Source organism: Chiloscyllium plagiosum, unplaced genomic scaffold, assembly GCF_037043375.1.
Source record: "Chiloscyllium plagiosum isolate Xiang-an unplaced genomic scaffold, Cpla_swu_hap1 HiC_scaffold_20, whole genome shotgun sequence".
Lineage (NCBI taxonomy): Eukaryota > Metazoa > Chordata > Chondrichthyes > Orectolobiformes > Hemiscylliidae > Chiloscyllium > Chiloscyllium plagiosum.
This window is the reverse complement of record NW_028270158.1, coordinates 40,901,395-40,927,138: the sequence shown is the minus strand read 5'-3', so window position 1 is coordinate 40,927,138 and position 25,744 is coordinate 40,901,395. Positions and strand designations below refer to the sequence as shown.

The following is a 25,744-nucleotide window of genomic DNA, read 5'->3' as shown; positions in this document are numbered from 1 at the left end:
TTCCTTGGCACTGATTTAAAATATTGAAGTAGACAGCAGTCAGATCTAGCCCAGAAGAGGCTAAGCGATGGCTCCCTCGTGCCTGCTTTGGCCTAGTTGTTGGCAGAGAGGCCCTACTTCCAGCCTCCAAACATTCTGCATAATCTCCTCAGCCTTCTGGAGGATGTCAATACAACATCCAGAAGAGCTCGGTTTACAGCGTAGTTGCAGTAGCAGGATCAGAATATACTCTAGCTTCTCCAATAATATTCTCTCTCCCTCCCTCACTAGCTGCTCCTCTAAACAGAGATAGTGCCTGTAGAGGTGCAGCAAGAGTGGGAGGGAGGGATCCTGTGAGTCAAGAAGCTGGAACAGCTGGAGTGGGAAGGTCAGAAGCTTCAGTCTCTCCAATATTTGCTGTTTCTATCATAGTTACCCAGTAGGTTCCTGCTCTCAATGCCACTTGTGATCTTTTAAAGACCCATACAGGTGCCAAAAATTGGAACATATATTTAAAATGGCATTTTGAATGGTCAATATTGGAGACACACGAAATAGCAAAATTGCTCAACCCTCATCTCTGAAGCCCTTATACCCCTCCTAAAATAAGGTGCCCAGAACCAGATGAAATACTCCAATTGTAGTTGAACCAAATTTCTAAAACGTATAATAGCAAAGAAGCTAAGTCCTATTAACAAAGCCTAGAGTGTTTTATGTTCTATTAACCACTTTCTCAACTTGCCCTGGGTCCTCCAATTATTTAATGCACATATACACTTTCCCTTTAGAACTGAATCCTTTTCTTTGTATTGTCTCCGCATTCTTTCTACCAAAATAAATTGATCTTTACATCAAACGTCTAATTCTCTAGCATCAGGAAATGATTAGAACCATCACAGAGAGTGCAGCAACTTCATTCTTGCCAGATTTACACCATCTCAAATCCTATAAATACTACTCGGAAGGTGATTAATGAACATGTTAAGATGTTTAACTGACATTAGAAAAATGATGCAGGCATTGGAGGAATGGTTAATTTTTATAATGTCGAAAAACTGTTTTGTACCAAGTTGATTTATCATTCAACAAATGACCCCAGATGCACATCACATATGAATCACAATTTATTTCTCAGGATTATTTTCTTTATTTTTGCCTGAAGAATTTTAATAATTTATGGTGATATTTTCAACAAGTACAAAATCAAAACAAGAAAAAAAGACACAGGAACAAAGTTCAAGATAGTTCTGACTTTGAATAAAAACCAGTTTGGAATGGCTGGTAGTAGATTGTAGTAAGGTGGAGTTTAAGATGTCTGATCTGAGGCGCCAAGTCAGGCAATCCAGCTCCTCAAACACAAGCTCCTAGATCTGTTTGTGCCTACGTTTCTGATTGAAGGCCTGATAGGTCTAACCTATCCTATTTGTACAGAATAGCAATAGGGGATAAAAATGTTCATTAATATGAAATTGCATGATCAATATGGTTCAGTACAATGGAGGAAGAAAATGCTCTTTTTGACAACAGAAGTCCAGAATAAATTAGAGCCAAGTTGCTCAGTTCTTTGAATAAAGAGTATGGAGGTTCTGGAACACTTCCAAAAGACATTTCAGCAAAGATCTAATTGAGTGGTTGAACAGACTTGTGGGACTAAATGGCTTCCTTCTGTGGTTAACACATTTCAAGCAAGCATAGGGTTATTCAAAGTAAATCATGACACCTTGCCTCCAGAGCAAATAAGTTGAAAAAAAATCACATCATGACTGACAGATTCTTCAATGTTTGCTTTGTCTTTCTAATACAGTGACATGTGTCCAACAATTCTTCCCTTCTCTGATATGTCACACATTCACTGACCATAAGCACAGGCTGACAATCCAATCTTGGCCTTCATCCATGTCACTGCATGTTAGGCCACTAGGAGGTGAGAATGTACAACCTTGCACCTTCCTCTAATTGTTGTCTCCCTGTTAGCACCTTTGCATTAACACAACCAAAATCAGATGCCTATGGAGGTTTTATCTCTCACTGTAGAGAATAAGTCCACGAGTGAAAGTAGTAAGCAGAATTAGCCTGTATATGATCTGCCCATTAGTCACTGTATTGTCACTAACTTTTCTATTAATTCCCAGAGCCTCATCGCTGCGTTGGTGGAATGCATATTACTCCATCCAGACGTTCCAAAATCTCTCCAAGACCCTCTTTGGAGAGTTGCTGCAATTCTTGGAGTTCCTTCTTTAATAGGGTTGCTTCAGCTTCCAGCTGTGAGATCATTTCTGTTGCAGTGAAACTCACAGAGCTTATATGTTGTTGGGCAGTGGGAGGCTTACTTCTGAAAGGAGTGGGAGTAGAGTTGATTCTCAATACCAATCTGACTTGGCCATGTCGTCTTCTCTCTTGGCTCATTCTGGCTTGTACTGCTGCCAGTTTCTGCTCCAGATTACATGTCAGGAACACTGCTTCATGCCATCCCATGTGATCTCCCATACTTCGCTCCTGCTCTTTAATCTGCAGAAATACAGGCAGGCATATAGAGGTCAGAAGTTGCAATGCAAATCACAACACTTCACAATTAAGTGGACATGAACTCAAGAGATTCCATTGTCTCAATAGTGCCTTAAGTACTGATCCTCTGACAGCAGAGGTCCCAAGTCCTGGGTTTTTTTCTCAAGTTTCTAGAATGGATTTTGAACTACAACAATCTCATTCAGCAGAAAATATGCAAAGACTGACATCCAACTTATAGTATTTTCAGTAATCAAGCACAAAACCATTAATAAATTTGGGAGGTGAAATACAATAATATGCACCCTTTCTTGACTTTGAAATCATTTCCACCTCACTTGCTCTGACCTGTTGCATTCTGAAGATCAGGAGAACTCTGGAGAGAGACACTAGTTTCCAAGGAAAAGAATAATCATCCATTAATTACCCATGCTAACTGTGTGAGATAAATAGTTGCTGACAGTGCTGACGGAAGTGGCTCAATGTGTTGAATCTTTAAGCTTCTACACTGTATTTTACAACCAGGAGACAAAGCAAAAGTTAGCCAAATGTTTTGGTGCCACACTGATCAAAGTTGAGAGCCCATATTTACTGAGAAAAATGTTAGGATTCGACAAGAAACTAGGTCCCATCCTGATGCACAATGATGGATCACTTGTAGGATGCACTGATGTAGGTGATCGAAGGTATTGCTAAGATTTTAATATTTGATAGCTCTGGATATAGCGTGGGATATTATAATTCCTTACATTGTGCACCCCTATCATGTGTAGAAAATAGGACACAGATGCAGTAGGATTATACCAGGTGCAAAGAATCTTGGTATGAGAGAAACTCGAGATCCTAGGATTAGTTGTATGGAGCAGAGAATGTGAAGAGAATATATAATAGAGATTATTATAAAAATGACACTTTTTATGAAATTAATAAGAAATTATTCACTCTGCTACAGTGATATGGGTCATCAATTTAAGTCGTTACAAAGGATAAGGAGAGAGGTCAGAAGTATTTCTTTGCATCAAGTTGTTGGAGCATAAAATGATTCATCACAGAGAGTAGTTGAGTAAGGGGTCATTACTCCTTTGAAATATTTGTATTAAAAAGATCTTCCCTTAGTAAGATACATTAATTAATTCTGAAATTCTCCAAGAAATAAGTGAGTGATCAAGTGACCCCCTGATCCAATTCTCTCCTGATTAAAAGCAGTTTAGCCTTGTTTTCAGCACTGCAAAAGCTTGATCACTATACAGATAGCAACAGTTCAAGAAATAGGCCTACGGTTGGCTTCTCATGGATAGAGATATCTTTATCGTCAAAACAAACATATAATGTTACTCACAAATCTGAATTTATGTCAAAGGATAGTTCTACAGTTGCCTGGAATGATCAGAGTGTTGGACTGTACACCTGACTGGAGGTGATTTTCCAAACAAACAAACAGTGCAATGTTTCACTCCAAAATACATAAAATGGTTACCCTTTCATCCTTCACCAATCTCCGGTCCTGTATCTCTGATTGCAGTTTCAGTAGCTCAGTGTAAAGTTTGTTTGTTTTCCTGAAGACATCAGGTTCCTTGCAATTCTCCCTCTGATTGAACGAGGGGGCAGTGACTGTAGTGAAGTTTACATTCAGCACCTCTTGGGTATCCTGCAGCTTGGCAGACAGTACACTTTCCTGAGAAGGAACAAGACATTTAGTAATCTCATTGTGTATTGGATTGGTTCCCACCTCTCCCTCTATCTTGAAGACTAAGTTGAACAGCAACAATCCTACTGTCCCTAAAAGTCCTCTTTTAAATCTACAGCCTAATATTTACAATCCTTGTGAATACTGGAAGCATACTCCTGACATAATTTGTCATATTCTCAGCAGCAAGAGAAACACAGAATTCCTGGAGAAAGAGAAAAGGAGGGGCAAAATAGGAAACCTCATGAAACATTCCTGCTGAAGCCAGAAGTATTGGTTAGCTTGCAAGATTTTTGGGAATGCTTTCCATTTGGAAAAGTAATTTGTAATGAGCCTCAATGTGGATTTCAGGAGGACTGAATCAGCAAAACCACAGCTGATATTCTTTTTGTAGGTTCTACATCAGTTACAGCCATAAAGTACGCCAAATAATAGCTGAAACACTGGTGATGTGTTTAAAGCATTAAGACGAAAGATGAAGTCTTGTTCCTTCTTGACAGGTTACTCCTACAGTCTTGTACAACTTACCAATTTAATAAGAAAAGCTGAGTTGAATTTGCAACAGAGTTCCTGTGGAAGAGCCTCAGTGAGTGGGAATTCTTAATCAAGAAACCTTGGGCACTATCCTCCAAATTTCTGACCATTCAGTTCAATTTAGTAAAATCAACTTTTTAATTTACAATATAGTGAGGCAAATCTGCACAAATTCATTTCAATTAGAAGTCCAACAATGCTATCTATGTCCGTACATTATGAGCATATAGTGCGCAGGATTTAAGTTAGGAACATTCCTGCCCATTTGCTGTGTACAGGAAAGCTCTCTTACCATCCATTGCCAATATATGGGCTCCAGCCGCTTCCACTCCAGGTATGCCTCCAATTGTATGTTGTCATGCTCCAGCAGCTGCACAAACTACAATATTGCAAATTACATTAATAAAAGAACAGGAACAGGTCAAGTCTTGTCCTGATACCCGAAGCAGTGATTATATGTGCAGGGGACGATGAGTTGCAGAACACCTTAAATGACAGCATGAATGAATCCTCAAAGACTACCTAGACAGGCATAGTTAGCAGGAGGTCAAAGGGGGGTAAGTGCAAATTGATCAGAGAAAGATCTGAAAGAACTGCAATCAGGACCAATTATTTGCATCCTGCCGTAAAATTCAGTCTAGCTACTGGGATTTTGTATCTTGGATCATGGCTAGTGGATTAATAGTTGAGGAAGTATTCCCCAGTGCCACAGGTGATTAAAGTTAAAAATCATACAGCACCAGATTATAGTTTAATACAGGCTCCTCCACATCACAGGTGATTAAGGCATGGAGTTGCTGAAACACACAGCACAAAATAGGTTTAGGTTGGAACCGCAGGCTGGGCTGTTCATTGATCTTAACCAGGGAGGCCACAGAACTGTTAGAACTGGCACAAGACTCCTTCACTAGGAGTGGAAAAGTGCCCAGAAATCTCACTCCTTATCATTATTCAGCAATCCCTACTTAAGTGCCCTGGATATCAACTAGTTGAGGAGAAAATTAGATTAGATTCCCTACAGTGTGGAAACAGGCCCTTCGGCCCAACCAGTCTACACCGACCCTCCGAAGAGTAACCCACTCAGACCCATTAGCCTCAGCTGTGATCTTCCACACTCAAACACCTACCTGTGCTAACCTGGTTAGCATGTAAATTGATGAGTAGATGAATTTACAGGTGGCTCCCATGGAATATTACACCATTCAATGGTATTTACTTCCTGTAGAACAACCATCTAAATGAGATCTAGAATGTTACTATTCAGAACCAGAGAGCAATAATGGCCATAGGTTCAATAATTGTTGAAAGCTGGAATGTGAGGAGCAAGGGAAAGTCTTATTTCAGCAAGCACTCAGCCAAAAGTAGAGACCACTGACAGTCAGCTGAGACTGAATGTTGCCCTGTGTCTGAGCCAGAAGGCCTGGATTCAAAACCATCTGCTCCAGAGGTGTATTACAGCACCACTGAAAAGGATGATCAAAAATATCTAAAAATGTGTTAAATTAGGATCACTTGTGGTACAGCGGTAGTGTCCCTACATTTGATCCAGGAGATCTAGGTTCAAGTCTCATAGAGGTACATTATCACATCTCTGAATAAGCTGATTAGATAATAGCTTAATTGGGTCAAGGTGCACAATATGTATTATGCAAATAAAACCTTGAAAATTTAAAAGAAGTGAGCTTTAAAGTGTGTAATGACTACTCTGAACAGGTTGCTAGGAATTATCTAAAAAGTGTAAAATATTGACAATTTGGTTTAGTTAATTTTGGAGATGGTTGACAAATGAATTTGTAATAAGAAAGTCAAAGGATTTTGTGGTACTACCCTGCAAGAAGAGTAAGTAGTCTGAGCCATAGCTAGTTCACCTCAGTGCACTGTTGATGATCTTGGATCAGACGTGCCTCAGTTGCAGACAAATGATCAAAACTCTGGCTGCTGCTACATCCTTTGGTGTACAAATGGATCTGAAATCCAACATCACAGATCAGAATAAGACTTAATTCAGTGGTCCTGAAAACAGAAACAAGGTTCAGCCTTTGGTAAGGGCAGTATTTCATACTATGGTCAGAAGCTTCTAGCTGTTGACAGCTAAACTGAAAGCAATATCCATGCCCACTCTACTCTACACAGAGTTATTCCATGAAGCTCAATCATTAACATCTGAACTACCTTTGGAAATGTGTGAAGATCAGATGGTAGGCAGAAGATCACCCTGGAGGTGCTCACTCAAACTGGCTATGCCAAGCGTCCACTTATATTGATGAAACAATCACAACAGAGTCAAACTGGTTATGTAGCAAGGATGCCTAATAGTTACCAATTTGAATCTTCTACAGATATCTGATGTCTGGGGTGTGTTCTCATGCAGTCAAATAAGTACTATAAGGGCATTATAAGAAGCTTCAGCCAGGATCACGTAGCATAATCAAATGAAAAAGAAAGGGTATGAACTCCTTCAAAAATAAGCGCATCAGAGACAGAGAAATGCAAGGAGAAGAAACTTAAATAATTTGCAGTATCCTGTCCCATTTGTCGCAGAACTTTCTGGCATATATGAGTCTTAGCAGCCATCCATGTAACATTCGGAACACTGGGGGTATAGTGGACATTGAAGAAAGTTATATAACCAAGAAATCTTGATCAATTGGTATGTATGGAATGAGCTGCCAGAGTAAGTGGTGGAGACTGGTAGAATTACAACGTTTATAAGGCATCTGGATGGGTATATGAATAGAAAGGATTTAGAGGGATATGGGCCAAGTGCTGGCAAGTGTGACTAGATTAGGTTAGGATATCTGGTTGGCATGGACGGGTTGCACCAAAGGGTCTGTTTCTGTGTTGTACATCTCTATGACTCAAATTGGATCAACGGGCTGAGGAGTGGTAGATGCAGTTTAGCTTGGATAAATGCAACATATTGCATTTTGGTGAAACAAATAACGGCAGGACTTACACAATTAATTGTAGGGTCCTGGGTAGTGTTGTAGAACACAGAGACCTTGCGGTTCAGGTACATAACTCTTGGAATTTGTATCACAGATAGACAGGGTGATTAAGAAGGCATTTAGCCTGATTGCCTTCATTGCTTAAGCCTTTAAGTATTGGAGTTGGGATGTCAAGTTGAGTTTACAGGGTGTTGGTGAGTTCTCTTGTGGAGTACTGTGTCCAGTTCTGATTGCCCTGCTACAGCAGGAAGGATATAATTAAATTGGGGAGGGTTCAGAAAAGTTTTATCAGGAGGTTGCCGGTAATGGAGGGTTTGAGTTATAAAAATAGGCTGAGACTGTTTTCACTGCAGAGTAGGAAGTTGAGGGGTGACTTTATAGAGGTTTGCAAAATCATGAGGGGCATTGAGAAGGGTCTTTTCCCTAGGTGAGTTCAAAACTAGGGGGCATATTTTTAAAATTTAAAAATAAGCAACTTTTTTTTAAAATACAGAGTGGTTTATGTGTCGAATGAACTGCCAGAGGAAGTGGTGAACACAGGTACATTTGCAATATTTAAAAGACATTTGGATAAGTACATGGAATGGGAAAGGTTTGGAGGGATACGGGCCAAATGCAAGCAAGTGGGACTAGTTTAATTTGGGAAGATGGTTGGTGTGGACTAGTTGGAATGAAGGGTCTGTTTCCATGCTGTATGACTCTGTCTTGAGATAATGAACATGGTCATCTTTGCCTTGAAGAATGAACAAACTAACTGTTACAACAAATTCTCTCTTGTAATTTTAATCCAGATTGAGGTCTGATTGTGGGAGCCTGGCCATCCTGAATGGCAACTTCACAGAACACATGTTCTAAACACACATTTGGATTGAAACAACACTGATAATCCATTTTAGCTTGGTTCACAGTATTAGCTAAACCACAAGTGTTGCTACCTTGAAAAAGACTTCAGCCTGCCTGATCTAATAAAGCACAACTTAGAGCCGACGGGTCCTGATGCTGTAAGGAACGAGAGAGTTGCTACGAAAAGGAGAATGTGGTGCATACCTTATAGAGGGCAGAACACCTCTCCTGCTGAGCACTGTAAAGATTTCTCCTGCGGAACCGCAGCTTTCCATGTAAAGACTGCAGGTATCGCACATCCATCTCCACTGGGTGGCTGCTTTCCTGAAGGTCCGATCCCTCCATGGGCCTGAATGGTAGAGTCTGTTTGCACTGAAAGCAGAAGCGCCATCACAATTACTGCTAGCAAATGCAGTTCAAATGTTCTATTGCAATGTTTTTTTTAAATTCGGAGAAAGCAAATTTCTTATTGTGTGATTGCTCCATGATACAGAAATATTTTTAAACACTGAGTCTGTTTGCTCTCACCACTATCATGCTGCACAAATAGCCAATCCAGCAATTGATATTGACATGACCACACTCTTTGGCCTGTGCTTCTGCATGTTGAAACATTACTTTACAAATGCAGATGTAAATATGATTACATTGAAAAGCAATCAAAGGAGCAATGTGGGTCCCATGGCAACCAAAAATAATGAAAAGGTCAACAAGAAGATGGTGACTATGCTGAACAATTACAGTGTCTCACTGTTTACAGTAGGGGGAGATCAGCATACCACACATTCTAAGAAAACTAACATTGCATTAAAAAAAGACAGCAGCGCACCAAATTTACATCAATAAAAATAACAGTAATGAAGAATGGCAACATTGTCTCATCAATGGTACCACCATTCGGAGACTGAGGGGTGACCTTATAAAGGTTTATAAGATCAAGAGGAGCATGGACAGTGTAAATAGCCAAGGTCTCTTTCCTAGGTTGGGAGAGTCCAAAATTAAATGGCATAGCTTTAAGATTAGAGGGGAAAGATTTAAAAAGGACCTGAGGGGTAACTTTTTCATGCAGGGGATGTTGCATGTATGGAACAATTTGCCAGGGGAAGTGGTGGAGGCAACTACAATTACAACATTTAAAAGACATCTGGGTGGGTATATGAATAAGAAGAGTTTAGAGGTGTATGTGCCAAATGCTGGCAAATGGGACTAGGTCAGATTGGGATGTCTGGTTGGTGCTGACGAGTTGGATCCTGTTTCTGTGCAATGACTCTATGATTCAAAATAAGGGGAATTAAACTAGGTTTGTACTTCCCAGAATTTAGAATAGTGAGGGTGATTTTATCAAAGCTTTCATGGACTCAAAGAGCCAAATATCCTCCTGCTTCCCCAAAATGACTATATTACAGAAGAAAAAGATTAGGTAGATTAAGAGAAAATACTTCTACTGTTTGGACAGTCTTGGAAGGGACCATAATCTCAGTATTAGAACCAGACCCATCAAGAGTGAAATTTGGAAATAACTCTACAATTGGTTTGGAACATTTCCATAAATGGCTATAAATTCTGGATCAGTTATAAGTTTTATATCTGAGATTTATTGATAGATTTTTGTTTTCCAATGTTATTAAAGAATATAGGGCAAGAAGAGATATATGGTGTTAGATCAGTGATTAGCCATGATGTCTTTAAATGTGAAATAGAGTTGAACAACTAAATTGCTTCATCCATTAAAAATAAGCAAACCGATACAATGTCCCATCACTCTAAAACTCTGACGAGCATTTGCGATGCAAGTAAACTATAACGTCTCAACAGAAGTTGGAAAGTGCACACGAGGGAGTAAAACAGATAAAAAGAAGATGGAGAGCCACAGGCGTAAAGATGAAGTGACTGAGAGAGAAAGAGAGAACAGCAAGTGGTTGCACATTTGCTCCCCCTCTATTGCTTTGTAATCTCCTTGAACCCCATAACCCTCTGAGAGATCTGCACTCCTTCAATTCTGATCTTTTGTACATCCTTGATCACGACTTCTCCACCATTGGTAGCTGCTACTTTAGTTGCTCGGGTCACAAGCTCTGAAATTCCCTCTCTGCATCTCCCACCGCACAAATTTTCTTTTTTCTCTTTCAAGACAAATTTTAATACTCATTTCTTTAACACAGCTTTGGGTCATCTGATCTAATATCTCCTTTATGTGGTTTTAAATTTTGGTTTAGAATGCCACAGTGAAGCACTGAGGGACAGAGCATTAATTTTCATAGAGATAATATCTGTAATTTCTGGTCACTGTTTAAATTTATCCATCATGTAGATTCAGGTGCAAGATATATATATTTAACTTCATTTATTTTAGAATTTGGATTTTGAACTAATTGCATGTGGGTTTTAGTCTGGGGCATGAGGGGATTTAATAATTAATTTGTCAGTATGTGTTGTCTTTTTCTTTATAAACCATTATGAGAGAGAGTGTTCCTGGAGTACTAATGTGAATTTGATGGCTTTGGGAGAGTTTTACAAATGAATGGAGCGATCATTTAAGAGCATTAGGTTGCTTTCAGCTAGAAGGATCAGGACTTTTTTTGAATTGGGAAAACACTCATAGCTTGGTAAACTTTTGGGTTCAGTTTGCAGATGTCTTGATTAAAGTTGGAGGTATGAAACCATTATCTTGGAATAAGGAGTTAGTTCATAAAAGTTATAAATTGGTTATCTCAGTGTAAAGGTTTTTAGTTTGAAGGTTCCAGATCAGAAAATATTTGGTTAGGACCCTGAAGGGATTATTTAAAGCTGAGAAAATCTAAGCTCAAATGTACAAATACTGAATGAAGCAGCCATCACACTCTCAGGACAGAGAACTGAAAGAAACGGTCAAGTTAAACCTAATTGTGTGATAAAAAAGTGAATTCTCCTGGTGTTTGGGTACAGTAAAGGTTTGATGGTGGGCTAGATGGAATAATGTATTTTACTCTGTTTCAAAATCTTTCAAATTGTGTTAAATTTAAAGTGCTATATTCAATTTCTTTTTGTGTAATAAATGTTTGTTATGTTTTTAAAACCAGATCTAGAACATAGAACAATACAGCACAGAACAGGCCCTTCGGCCCACGATGTTGTGCCGAACATTTGTCCTAGCTTGAGCACCTATCCATGTATCTATCCAATTGCCGCTTAAAGGTCACCAATGATTCTGACTCTGCCACTCCCACAGGCAGCGCATTCCATGCCCCCACCACTCTCTGGGTAAAGAACCTACCCCTGACATCCCCCCTATACCTTCCACCCTTCACCTTAAATTTATGTCCCCTTGTAACACTCTGTTGTACCCGGGGAAAAAGTCTCTGACTGTCTACTCTATCTATTCCCCTGATCATCTTATAAACCTCTATCAAGTCACCGCTCATCCTTCTCCGTTCCAATGAGAAAAGGACTAGCACTCTCAACCTATCCTCATACGACCTATTCTCCATTCCAGGCAACATCCTGGTAAATCTCCTCTGCACCCTCTCCAAAGCTTCCACATCTTTCCTAAAATGAGGCGACCAGAACTGCTCACAGTACTCCAAATGTGGCCTTACCAAGGTCCTATACAGCTGCAACATCACCTCACGATTCTTGAATTCAATCCCTCTGCTAATGAACGCTAATACACCATAGGCCTTCTTACAAGCTCTATCCACCTGAATGGCAACTTTCAAAGATCTATGAACATAGACCCCATGATCCCTCTGCTCCTCCACCTTACTAAGAACCCTATCATTAACCCTGTATTCCGCATTCTTATTTATCCTTCCAAAATGGACAACCTCACACTTGACAGGGTTGAACTCCATCTGTCACTCCTCAGCCCAGCTCTGCATCATATCTAAGTCCCTTTGCAGCCGACAACAGCCCTCCTCACTATCCACAACTCCTCCAATCTTCGTATGGTCTGCAAATTTACTGACCCACCCTTCGACTCCCTCTTCCAAGTTATTAATAAAAATTACAAACAGCAGAGGACCCAGAACTGATCCCTGCGGAACTCCACTTGTAACTGGGTTCCAGGCTGAATATTTACCATCTACCACCACTCTCTGACTTCGATCGGTTAGCCAGTTCTCTATCCAACTGGCCAAACTTCCCACTATCCCATGCCTCCTGACTTTCCGCATAAGCCTACCATCAAATGCCTTACTAAAATCCATGTACACTACATCCACTGCTCTACCCTCATCCACATGCTTGGTCACCTCCTCAAAGAATTCAATAAGACTTGTAAGGCAAGACCTACCCCTCACAAATCCATGCTGGCTGTCCCTAATCAAGCAGTGTCTTTCCAGATGCTCATAAATCCTATCCCTCAGTACCCTTTCCATTACTTTGCCTACCACCGAAGTAAGACTAACTGGCCTGTAATTCCCGGGGTTATCCCTATTCCCTTTTTTGAACAGGGGCACAACATTTGCCACTCTCCAGTCCCCTGGTACTACCCCCATTGACAGTGAAGACGAAAAGATCATTGCCAACGGTTCTGCAATTTCCTCTCTTGCTTCTGACATAATCCTAGGATATATCCCGTCAGGCTCAGGGGACTTGTCTATCCTCAAGTTTTTCAAAATGCCCAACACATCTTCCTTTCTAACAATTATCTCCTCTAGCTTACCAGTCCGTTTCATACTCTCCTCTTCAACAATACGGTCCCTCTCATTTGTAAATACTGAAGAAAAGTACTCATTCAAGACCTCTCCTATCTCTTCCAACTCAATACACAGTCTCCCACTACTGTCCTTGATCGGATCTACCCTCGTTCTCGTCATTCTCATGTTTCTCGCATACGCATAAAAGGCCTTGGGGTTATCCTTGATCCTACCCGCCAAAGATTTTTCATGCTCTCTCTTAGCTCTCCTAATCCCTTTCTTCAGCTCCCTCCTGGCTATTCTGTATCCCTCCAACGCTCTGTCTGAACCTTGTTTCCTCAACCTTATGTAAGCCTCCTCTTCCTCCTTACAAGACATTCAACCTCCCTCGTCAACCAAGGTTCCCTCACATGGCCATCTCTTTCCTGCCTGACAGGTACATACATATCAAGGACATGTCGTATCTGTTCCTTGAAACAGTTCCACATTTCAACGACATCCTTCCCTGACAGCCTATGCTCCTCAGATCCTGTCTTGCAGCATCGTATTTACCCTTCCCCCAATTGTAAAACCTGCCCCGTTGCATGCACCTATCTCTCTCCATAACCAAGGTCAAAGTCACAGAATTGTGGTCACCATCACCAAAATGCTCACCCACTAACAAGCCCATCACTTGTCCCGGTTTGTTACCAAGTACCAAATCCAATCTGGCCTCCCCTCTGGTCGGACAATCTACATACTGAGTTAGAAAAGCTTCCTGGACACACTGCACAAACACCGCTCCGTCCAATCTACTTGATCTAAAGGGCTTCCAATCAATATTTGGGAAGGTAAAATTGCCCATGACTACTACCCTGTGGCTTCTGCACCTTTCCAAAATCTGTTTCCCAATCTGTTTCTCCACATCTCTGCTGCTATTGGGGGGCCTATAGTAAACAACCAACAAGGTGACTGCACCTTTCCTATTTCTGACTTCAGCCCATACTACCCCCAAAGGCAGATCTCCCTCGAACTGCCTTTCTGCAGCCGTTATACCATTTCTAATTAGCAAAGCCACCCTCCCTCCTTTTTTACCACACCTCTAATCTTACTGAAACATCTGTAACCAGGAACCTCCAACAACCATTCCTGTCCCTCTTCTATCCACGTTTCCATGATGGCCACAACACTGTAGTCCCAAGTAATGATCCACACCTTAAGTTCACCCACCTTATTTCTGATACTCCTTGCGTTGAAGTGTACACACTTGAGCCCATCTCTGTGTCCGCAAGTATTCCCTGTCAGTGCTACCTTCTCTACAGCCTCCCTACATTCTTGGACATCCTGAAAAACAGCTAACCTACTTGCTGGACGACAAGTCCGGATCCCATCCCCTTGCAAAATTAGTTTAACCCCCCCCCCGAAGAGTGCTAGCAAACCTACCTCCCAGGATATTAGTGCCCTTCTGGTTCAGGTGCAACCCGTCCTGCTTGTACAGGTCCCACCTTCCCCAGAATGCAGTCCAATTGTCCAAATACCTGAATCCCTCCCTCCTACACCATCCCTGCAGCCACATGTTCAACTGCACTCTCTCCCTATTCCTTGCCTCACTGTCACGTGGCACCGGCAACAACCCAGAGATGACGACTCTGTCCGTCCTAGCTTTTAGCTTCCAGCCTAATTCCCTGAGCCGAATGACCTCCCCACCCCTCTTCCTACCTATGTCGTTGGTGCCAATGTGCACCACAACTTCTGGCTGCACACCCTCCCCCTTAAGGATTCTGAAGACGTCTCGGACCCTGACACCCGGGAGGCAACAAACCATCCGACAGTCTCGCCCATGTCCACAGAACCGCCTGTCTGTCCCTCTAACTATAGAGTCTCCTATAACTAGTGCTCTCCTCCTCTCCCCCTTTCTCTTCTGGGCCTCAGAGCCGGACCTTGTGCCAGAGACCCGGTCACTGCAGCTTACGCCTGCTAGGCCGTCCCCCCCAACAGTATCCAAAGCGGTATACTTATTGTTGAGGGGAACAACCACAGGGGATCCCTGCACTGCCTGCTTCCTCCCCTTCCCACCTCTAACTTTACCCAGCTAACTCTGTTCTCTGGCGTTACCATGTCCCTGTAGCTTCTATCTATCACCCTCTCAAATAATCCTCAGTTCATCCAACTTCAGCTCCAGTTCCCTAACGCGGTCTGTGAGGAGCTGGAGCTGGCTGCACTTCCTGCAGGTGAAGTTGGCAGGAGCATCGGTGGTCACCCCTACCTCAAACATCCTGCAGGAGGAACATTCCACTGTCTGCGCTGCCATAACTCTACACTTAGTCTCCAAAACAAGAACACTAAGTAGCTTACCTGTTCAGCCGACTGAGTCTTTTTTTTTAGGTTAGAGGAGGAGGGAGGGTGGGAGACACTACACATGTAGTGTCTCGGGTTCCTTCTCCACTCAAACTTCTTACCTTCCCAGAAGCCTCTGTTGACTACTTCCGGGTTCCCGCTCCTAGTTGAAAAAATAACACAGACTGCGAAAAGAAAAACGTTAATTTAAACTGGTCTCCGCTTACCTTCCGGCTCCCCTCTCTGTGCGCTCGCTGTAGCACTGAGATCTAGTATGTAACATGCTTCAATGTTTCAGTGAAAGACCCCTCATTAAATAAATAAAAGCCAGAAGTCAATCTGGGATTTGTCTTCCCCAATAATCATCAGTTGCGACCACGATAATTGAATTTGACAAATTCTTGTCACCTACCAGACCTTGTGGCTGTGTCTAAACATTGTCAGCTGCAGGGTGTGCTTACCATGCAGAGTGATGCTACATCTTCCACCTGCAGCCTATCCAGATTCAGCAGCTGCTCCAACAGGTGAATTCTCTGCAGTAGCCATGAGAAAGCCAAGATGAGATCTCGACTACCCAGACTGCCATCCATGGGCAGCTGGTAGAAATCCATGAATCCATAACCATAGTAGCAAACTACAGCCTTCACATATTTAATCTGGTCAGCTGTGTCAGCAAAGGAAATGCAAAGAGAAACCAAGGGAGACTGTTAAAAGGCAGCTTGGTTTTAGACCTGCAAGTCTATCAATAAATGTTTTTCCTGAATTTCAAAATTACTCTGCAAATACAAACAGGAATAAAAGAGACCATTCAGCTCAAGTTTGTTCCATTAGATAACGGATACATAAAATGTATCTTTACACTATTCACTCACCTTTGTACCAAATCCCTTGACACCCTAACCCACAAAAACCTATTAATCTGTCCTGAAAGTTTCAAGTGACCACTAGCATTCAGAGTCTTTGGAACAAGTTCCAGATTCCAATCTTTTTATGAAGAGGTGTTTCCTAATTTTACACCTAAGCAACTTCAGTGTAATTTTAACATTTATGCTCCTTTTAGGAATTTAAAAAAGCTATCTGCCCTAGCAAATCCCTTATCATTTGAAACATCTCAGTTAAATCATCCTCAACCATTTAAATTTTTTTAAAAGTACACAGGCCTCAGATTTAACTATTCTTCTAGGGAATCAGTTTGATGTTCTCTTCAAGGCCCATAAATGGCTGTAAGTCAGCTAGATTGTCTTGGTTACTGCCGACTTTGGAATGAGCATCTGCTTTGCAAATTGGCGACTACATTCAGTGAGGGCACCTTAAATAGATATTTGGTAATGGGAGGCACAACGTCAGTGTTAGGTATTTCTAAGGCATTTGAAAAGTGACTGTAACCAATATGACACTGCCATAAAAGCAGGTGCAAATTGGGAGTATAAAGTGCGCCTAAATTTTGATGATTTTCTCTCCTACACAGAAAATTGCCACAACAAGGATCAATTTCTAACACAGCAGGTTCAGGGTTAGGACAGCAAAAGATAACAGGTGGATCCAGTGAAATGAGCAGACTAATAGCTTTAGGCAGTTACATATTAGTAAGAAACTGCGATAGCAGCAAGGGTATCATAGCCAATAAGTACAGCTACAACTGTGGATTCAGATATGGGAAAAAAAGCATATAAATTCTCCCAGTACTTCTGTTTATTTTCTACAGTTACTACACCTCAAAAGTGTAGGGATGTTAGGGATATTCTACGGCTGCAAAAAATACTTGATAATGCACATCTTTCTTTAATACATTCAGCTTTCCAAACCTGAAATAAACAACTTACAAAAAAGATACTGAAACATCATTATCCCTAATAGCATTATTGTGAGAAAAGGAGTTGATAAGAGTACTAAACAATGAGTATGGCATTGGAAGACTGAGTGGCATCAAATGGTGGTTTAAATGATTATTTCTGCAATAATGATATCCAAGTAACTCAAATGCAAATATTTTGCAGGTCTCCACTAATTTTAAATAAACTATACAAAAGAGGACTATTTCTTACCCAACTCTAAGACGTCAGAGGGCCTGTCCACATTGACCAGCTTCAGGAGCCAATGCAGCAACTTCCAGAATTCAGTGGTCTTGGGAGGTCAGGGTGAGGCAGCAAGAAAAAAAGCGTTAAACAGGGAACCACAGGACTTCTTTATAAGCATTATCCTGCATTGCACCCTGTGCAGCCTAGGTCCTGGGCCATCCTCCTCTAATCCCTTCCAATCATCCTGTGTACATTCTGATTGCCCTGTTCTCTTCCTCCCATAATGTTAACATCATTCTCTTCCACTAACTTAATTCCACTGCACCTCCCTCAACCCCCATGACTCCAGTTCTTCCGTCTTACGGAAATCCCCTCTCCTCGTCTTTTTTCTCAACCCTGCATTATGGTGATTAGAAATCTTGGATTTTTCACCAAACATCCTGGTATCACAAATTTCCAGATTTTCAATTCCATTTCCCTCTCCATCACAATTCCCAGGTTTCAACTGCTATCAGAGAACCCTCCCCAAAAACAAAGTAAAACTGTCTTACTGTGTGCTATATGCTGTGAACAGGAATTATAGAGTTGAGTGGTACTTCCTGGTAGCACACCACTCAACGTGTGCAGAAACATTAGATTTCCATTAGGTCTTTATGTACATCATGCCGGCATTCCCAGGGATGGAAGGTATGCATTTTGAGTACTTTACACTCCCATCTGGATTGTAAAGGGAACAAGTGAATCAAGTCAAACCGAGTGAAGAAGGTTAAAAATCACACAACACCAAGTTATAGTCCAACAGGTTTATTTGGAAGCACTAGCTTTCAGAGTGCTGCTCCTTCATCAGGTGGTTGTGGAGTATCCTTATATTCCACAATCATGTGAAGAAGAAGCAGCTCTCCGAAAGCTCGTGCTTTCAAATAAATCTGTTGGACTATAACCTAGTGTTGTGTGATCTTTAACTTTGTACACCCCAGTCTAACACTGGCACCTCCAAATCATGACTAGTGAAGAATGGTGACATCTATTACTATAGGCAAGTGACCAGATGAGTTTGTGGCCTAGTAGTAACCATTATCAGCTCAATCCATCCAAACGTATTTTCTGTTATTTTCCTTCTATCTGCCTCCTTCCTCAGTGAAATTGCAGTAGGACAGTGATGGGGCTAATTGTGATTCTTCCTGTATGAGGTCTGACAGATTTGGATTTCAGCTAGCAATAGACTAATTTACTTTGCATTCCCATATCCTTTAAAGCTTTTTCTCTTTTTTGTATTTGGAGTTTATTATAATAACTGTGCCACTCTGCAAATTTCTTTGTACCTGTGCCCAGTAATTAATTGGCTTGGCATTTCACTGATGGAAATGTGTTGCTGGAAAAGCGCAGCAGGTCAGGCAGCATCTAGGGAACAGGAGAATCGACGTTTCGGGCATTAGCCCTTCTTCAGGAATGGTCGATTCTCCTGTTCCCTAAATGCTGCCTGACCTGCTGCGCTTTTCCAGCAACACATTTCCATCTCTGATCTCCAGCATCTGCAGACCTCACTTTCTCCTCCTTGGCATTTCACTCCAAATGCAATTTTCTCACTCCAATAAGATGAACAGAGACTGTCCAATGTATCTTAGGTGCCCAACGTACGATTGTGGTAATTGATAACTAGGGGCTACAAATGCCATGAAGACTTCTCCCTTCTCTCAAATTCAGCTGGTTGGCCTTCTGCACAGAACACAGGTCTTTTCCAGGCACTCAGCCAGATACTTTGCTCTGGATCCAATGGAAACAAATTAATTACATCAAAGTTTTTTTCTGAAAAACCATCAGTAAGTATTAACTACCACATTAGCAGGCATGAGTTTATTAGTTTTTTTAAACAAATAAAGTATTAATAGATTACTATATAAATGATAGGTGGATATCATCAGATGATACATGTTGCTTTTGTTGGTTTTAGTGATACTTTTGAGATTAAGAGAATATCTCTCAATGAAAGATATTTGACACAGATGATGATTGCTCCCGAACCAGATTCATTCCAGGAGGGAATCTTTTCTCTGGGTAACAACTGAAGACTGACACGGTATCTGATAACAAGCTGCATCAGAAGATGTAGCAAAACAGGGCCCCAATGGTAACTACCAATTAACGCTGAAGAACGTAACAGCAGTTAATTTGTGGCATCTTCTACCAATCTTTACTTTAAAAATCTGCAAATAAAACCTCAAGTATTTGAAGAACATTCCTCATTTAAAATCCAGCTTGCATCAGAAAATGACAATGGTTAGAACCCAGCAGAAGTGGGTACTGCACAAACTGGAGATCAGAGTCAAGAGTAGAGTGGTGCTGGAAAAACACAGCATGTCAGGCAGCATCCGAGGAGCAGGAAAATCGACTTTCAGACAAAGGCCCTTCATCAGGAATGAGGCTGGGAACCTCAGGAGTGGAGAGATAAATGGGAGGAGGGGTGGGGCTGGGGACCCCTGGTCCTCACTTTCCATCCCACCAATCACATCACATCATTTCCGCCAACATTTCCGCCACCTCCAAACGGACCCCACCACCAGGGATATATTTCCCTCCCTGTCCCTATCCACTTTCCGCAAAAACCATTCCTGTCACAACTACCTAGTCAAGTCCACATCCAACAACCCACCCTCCCCTGCCACCACAGGAATTGCAAAACTTGCGCCTACACCTCCCCCCTCACCTACATCCAAAGTTTCACCTGCACTTCCGCACATCATTTATTGTATGTGCTGCTCCCGATGCAGTCTCCTCTCCATTGGGGAGACCGGACGCCTTCTCACAGAGCGCTTCAGGGAACATCTCCGGGTCACCCGCACCAATCAACCCCAACGGCCCATGGCCAAACATTTCAATGCCCCCTTCCACTCTGCCGAGGACATGTAGGTCCTGAGCCTCCTCCACCGCCACTCCCTCACCACCCAAAACCTGGCAGGAGAACACCTCATCTTGCACCTCAAGACCCTTTAACCCCATGGCATTAAAGTCGACTTCTCCAGTTTCCTCATTTCCCCTCACCCTACCTTACCCCAGTTCCAACCTTCCAGCTCAGCACTGTCCTCCTGACCTGTCTATCTTCCTTCCCACATATCCGCTCCACCCTCTCTCCGACCTATCATCTTTACCCCCCACCTCCATCTTCCTATTGCACTCTCAGCTACCTTATCCCCAGCCCACCCCCCTCCCATTTATCTCTCCAACCCAGAGGCTCCCAGCCTCGTTCCCGATGAAGGGTTTTTGCCTGAAACGGTGATTTTTCTGCTCCTCGGATGCTGCCTGGCCTGCGGTGCTTTTTCACACCACTCTAATCTTGACTATGGTTAAACCCACTGTGCAAATGAAAATAAGGCATTGAAATGGAAATCTGTCTTTACTGTTGAAACTAGAATGATAGTGCGGAATATACAATAAAGAATTCTGATGAGAATCTTCTGACAAACAAAGATTGGGTTGTTCTCTTTTTTTGAGAAAAGGCATTTTTCAAAAAAAAAGTGATACCTAACTGCTGTAGCCAGCTTTGGTTGAACCTGGAGACAATCAAATAACTTCATACATTCCATTAGCCCACTCCTGGACATCTTCCATAGGCTGTCCATGATTTGGAGAAGCTGGTATTGGACTGGCATGGACAAAGTTAAAAATCAACTAGGAGAAAATGAGGACTGCAGATGCTGGAGATCGGAGTCAAGAGTGTGGTGCTGGAAAAACCACAGCCGGTCAGCAGCACTGAAGGTGCAGGAGAATCAATGTTTCAGGGATGAGCCCTTGATCAGGAATGAGGCTTGTGGGCCAAGGGAGCTGAGAAATATGTGAGAGGTGGGATGGGGTTGGTGGGGTGGTGGTGGAGGGAGGTAGCTGAGAGTGCCATAGGTAGATGAAAGTGGGGGGTGAAGGTGATAGCTCAGAGCTATGACGGTGGAGAGGACAGTTGGGAAGGAAGATGGACAGGTAGGACAGGTCAAGAGGGCAGTGCCAAGTTGGAAGGTTAGATCTCGGAGAAGGTGGGGTGGGAATGAGGAAACTGGTGAAATCCACATTGATCCCATGTGGTTGGAGGGTCATAGAGTCAGAGATATACAGCATGGAAACAGACCCTTCGGTCCAACCTGTCCATGCCGACCAGATATCCCAACCCAATCTAGTCCCACCTACCAGCACCCGGCCCATATCCCTCCAAACCCTTCCTATTCATATACCCATCCAAATGCCACTTAAATGTTGCAATTGTACCAGCCTCCACCGCATCCTCTGGCAGCTCATTCCATACATGTATCACCCTCTGCGTGAAAAAGTTGCCCCTTAGGTCTCTTTTATATCTTTCCTCTCTCACCCTAAACCTATGCCCTCTAGTTCTGGACTCCCCGATCCCAGGGAAAAGACTTTATCTATTTATCCTATCCATGCCCCTCATAATTTTGAAAACCTCTATAAGATCACCCCTCAGCCTCCAACACTCCAGGGAAAACAGCCTCAGCCTGTTCAGTCTCTCTCTGTAGCTCAAATCCTCCAACCCTGGCAACATCCTTGTAAATCTTTTCTAAATCCTTTCAAGTTTCACAACATCTTTCCGATAGGAAGGAGACCAGAATTGCACACAATATTCCAACAGTGGCCTAACCAATGTCCTGTACAGCCGCAATATGACCTCCCAACTCCTGTACTCAATACTCTGATCAATAAAGGAAAGCATCCTATCTACCTGCGACTCCACTTTCAAGGAGCTATGAACCTGCACTCCAAGCTCTCTTTGCTCAGCAATGCCCCCTAGGACCTTACCATTAAATGTATAAGACCTGCTAAGATTTGCTTTCCCAAAATGCAGCACCTCGCATTTATCTGAATTAAACTCCAAATGCCACTTCTCAGCCCATTGGCCCATCTGGTCCAGATCCTGTTGTAATCTGAGGTAACCCTCTTCGCTGTCCACTACACCTCCAATTTTGGTGTCATCTGCAAATTTACTAACTGTACTTCTTATGCTCGCATCCAAATCATTTATGTAAATGACAAAAAGTAGAGGTCCAGCACCGATCTTGTGGCACTCCACTGGTCACAGGCCTCCAGTCTGAAAAACAACCCTCCACCACCACCCACTGTCTTCTACCTTTGAGCCAGTTCTGTATCCAAATGGCTAGTTCTCCCTGTATTCCATGAGATCTAACCTTGCTAGGGTCCCAAGGCGGAAGATGAGAAGTTCTTCCCCCAGACAGCGTGGGGGGTGGTTAAGTATTTGGCGACGGAGGAGACCCTAATGTTTCGAAAGTTAACACTTCCAAATCAACCTGCTGGATTATAACCTGTTGTTGTGTGATTTTTCACATTAGCAGTCCAATATGTCCATCATTATGTCGACACCCACTCCCGCCAGGTTCACACTCTCATTGGTTGCCCGTACGCGAAACCAATGCAAAGCGATCCCACCCTCCTCTCCGAAATCTCTCACCACTTCATTTCGGTTGAACTTGGCCTTACGAAACATTTCCGGACTGATATTGACAGCAATAGCCGCCCCGTCCCTTCCCCGTATCCCGACGAGCACTTTACACAGAGCAGCTATCGCCTCCTTAATTTTCATTGCTGAAAGCGCGCGCTCCCCTCCCTCGCGCCCCAGACAGCCGTTAAACTAACGCGCTCGAGATGAAGACACTTCCGCACTTTGGTCCTCCCACTGCGGCGCCCCCACCGGAGGAGGCGCTTCGTCACAACTTTTATCACAACTCTTTCCCCGTTCAACTTGTACGCAGGATCGCAGATATTGAACAGTATTGATGGAGATGTTGCTAAAGTCCGGGCTGGTTGTTTTGCTGTGACTTTCTGACGTGGCTCAGGCTGCAGGAAGAACACAACAGGTGCCTTCTTGACGATAAAATATAACATTTAACGTAGGGAAAGGTTCCATTGCATTACATTGACACTCATCAAACAAAAAGTGCACACTGAGCCAGTGAGGTTGGGTGGTCAGAAATAAGGAATATTCCATACGGTGTGTGAATGACAACAGCCTTTATTAAACAAGAAAAAAAGCAAAAATTGCAGAAACTCAGCAGATCTAGCAGAATTTGTGGAGAAAAACAGAGTTAGTGTTCCCAATCCAATGACCCTTATTCAGAATTTATGAACAAATAAAGAGGAAGCTCGATTATCTGGCATTCGATTAGCCGAATTTCGGTTCGTCCGAACATCTGGATGCTTCCCATCCAACTATAGTTTTCTTCAGTTTCATGCTGGGAAAACGTTAGAGTCATAAGGCACAGAGACAGACCCTTCGGTCCAATGAGTCTATGCTGACCATGTTCCCAAGTTAAACTAGTCCCACCTGCCTGCATGTGGCCCATATTCCTCCAAACCTTTCTTATTCATGTATTTATTCAAATGTCCTTTAAACATTGTACCTGCATCCATAATTTCCTCGGCCAGATCATTCTCAACATTAACCATTCTCTGTAAAAAAAAGTTGTCCATCATTTCCTTTTTAAAACTTTCTCTTCTGATGTCTCACAAACTCGATTGAATTTTGAGGGAGTAACCAAAAAGATTGATGAGGACAGAGCAATAGATTTTAGTAAAGCCTTCAATAACGTTCCACATGGTAGATAAATTAGTAAATTTAGATCACATGGGATTCAGGGTGAGCTTGCTAATTGAATATAAAATTGGCTTTATGGCAGGATTCGGAGGGTGGTTGTGGAGGATTGTTTTTCAGACTGGAGGCCTATGACCAGCAGTGTTCCATAGGGATCGCTACTGGGTGCACATCTTTTGCTGTAAATTGCAAACATCTCTGATCCAAATTCTATTAATATTTGGGAAAAAAAGCAAAATACTGTAGAAGCTGGTGATCTGAAATAAGAACAGAAAGTGCTAGTGAAACTCATCAGCTCTAAAAGTATCCATGGAGAGAGAAACAAGTTAACATTTTGAGTCCAATTTGACACTTCCTCAAAGACAGTAAAGGGAAAAATGTAATAAGGAGGGTAAGTGGTGTCTCCCATGAGAACAAGACATACAAATGAGATCCAGCCCCATCCTTGCATGATATCAGAATGTGCAGCTAAAGCTGCAGTTAAACTTTGATAAGCACCTTCTTTTGCCTTGGATAAAACAATGGTAGGGGTCAGAGGAGACCTTTAAGTGACCTCTGTAGGAGTGAGCAAAAATCCCCCTATTCTGATATACTGGACCAAAGTCCTGGACTTTTAAAATTAACTTTTAAAAGTAAAAAGACAGCTGTGCTATGTTCGGGGAAAATACACATATACAGTACAGAGATAGCTACCTAGAACCATTGTTCAGCCTGAAAATCCAATTCACACCTCAACTATGAAAGAACAACCAATCAAGGCTAACACTACCCCAACCCAGACTGTATGCAGCCTCAGCAGATACCAGACATTTGACTTCGGTCAATATTCATGCACAGAGATAACGGACATTCCACCTACTCAAAGTATATTCACACCTACTGTAAAATGTCAGGAAACCAATTTACCTCAAAGGGAACATCAGTATCATAATAACAAGTGCAAATTTTGTGCAAAGATAAGAGACATGTAATTAGTATAATTGCAGGCCCTGATCTTACCGGAGGGAGCTATCCCCACAGAAGGATCCCAGGTAGCTACTGCCCCAAGAGTGATCCCCACAGCCATCTCAGGAAGGGGGATCCCAACGTGATTCTCCCCAAGAACTGTCGATGCAGCTACCTCTGGAAGAGGGATCCCAATAGCCATTCCGAAACATACTAATATAGGCCTGTTCCTTACCAGAGGAGCCAATGGCGACTGACCGCAGACCTGAGCACCAACAACCTCCAAAAACAACAGACCCGTCCGATACCACTAGGGCTCAGGCACATCCTAATATGAAAACCAGCTCACAAAAACCACCAGAAAGCAAGAAGAAGCAAGTACTCACCCAATAAATCCAATACGCATCCTACCACATCAGCGGACTCAACAAAGATTGAAGACCTATACTATCCAATGTCTTCATCGAGGCATCAGGTATAGCAAGCAGGAACAGCCACCCGTACTTCAAAATCACAAATTTTCCCCAGTGGTGAGCTTAATTCCCAAGACCCCAAGGTTTCCAATCCAGCTAGTAGGGAGGGGTGGATGGGTGGTTACAGAGCATGGGAACCCCAAGGGTAGGAAGGCTAATAATAGCTTCTGTGATAAAATCCTGCTGTTTAGTTCAAATAGTGTTTAACCTGGATTCAGTTTAACAGTGTATCTAATTACTGTCCTCTGTATAATTGGGAGAAGGTGAGGACTGCAG

At 42.4% G+C, this 25,744-nt stretch overlaps 1 protein-coding gene across 5 annotated transcripts; it reads right to left on the bottom strand.

Moving 5' to 3' along the window:
* Window positions 1–1,085: 1,085 nt before the first annotated feature.
* Window positions 1,086–23,079, bottom strand: tedc1 (tubulin epsilon and delta complex 1). Of its 5 annotated transcripts, XM_087997853.1 has the most exons (9): window positions 22,911–22,985; window positions 17,998–18,163; window positions 17,474–17,552; window positions 15,890–16,092; window positions 8,701–8,868; window positions 6,574–6,672; window positions 4,998–5,084; window positions 3,962–4,159; window positions 1,086–2,487 (listed from the first exon to the last, which is right to left on the bottom strand). In XM_087997853.1, exons 4-9 carry the CDS (start codon window positions 16,037–16,039, stop codon window positions 2,116–2,118), a joined length of 1,074 nt encoding a protein of 357 aa, XP_087853979.1. In that variant the 5' UTR covers window positions 16,040–16,092; window positions 17,474–17,552; window positions 17,998–18,163; window positions 22,911–22,985; the 3' UTR covers window positions 1,086–2,115. The 5 variants fall into 5 exon arrangements, with proteins under 5 accessions (XP_087853979.1, XP_087853975.1, XP_087853978.1 ...); XM_087997849.1 differs by lacking the exon at window positions 17,998–18,163 and having other exon boundaries at window positions 22,911–23,079; XM_087997852.1 differs by lacking the exon at window positions 22,911–22,985 and having other exon boundaries at window positions 17,998–18,262.
* Between the last annotated feature and the right edge of the window lie 2,665 nt (window positions 23,080–25,744).

What these genes read in the sequence shown, in the direction of transcription:
- tedc1 (XM_087997849.1), bottom strand. Translation starts at nt 23,042, where the DNA reads ATGAAAATTAAGGAGGCGATAGCTGCTCTGTGTAAAGTGCTCGTCGGG. An exon ending in ATGTAGCATCACTCTGCATG is followed by an intron (nt 8,869 to 15,889) that starts GTAAGCACACCC and finishes TTCTGCTTTCAG; the next exon opens with TGCAAACAGACTCTACCATT. An exon ending in GGTGTTCTGCCCTCTATAAG is followed by an intron (nt 6,673 to 8,700) that starts GTATGCACCACA and finishes GTTGGATTTCAG; the next exon opens with ATCCATTTGTACACCAAAGG.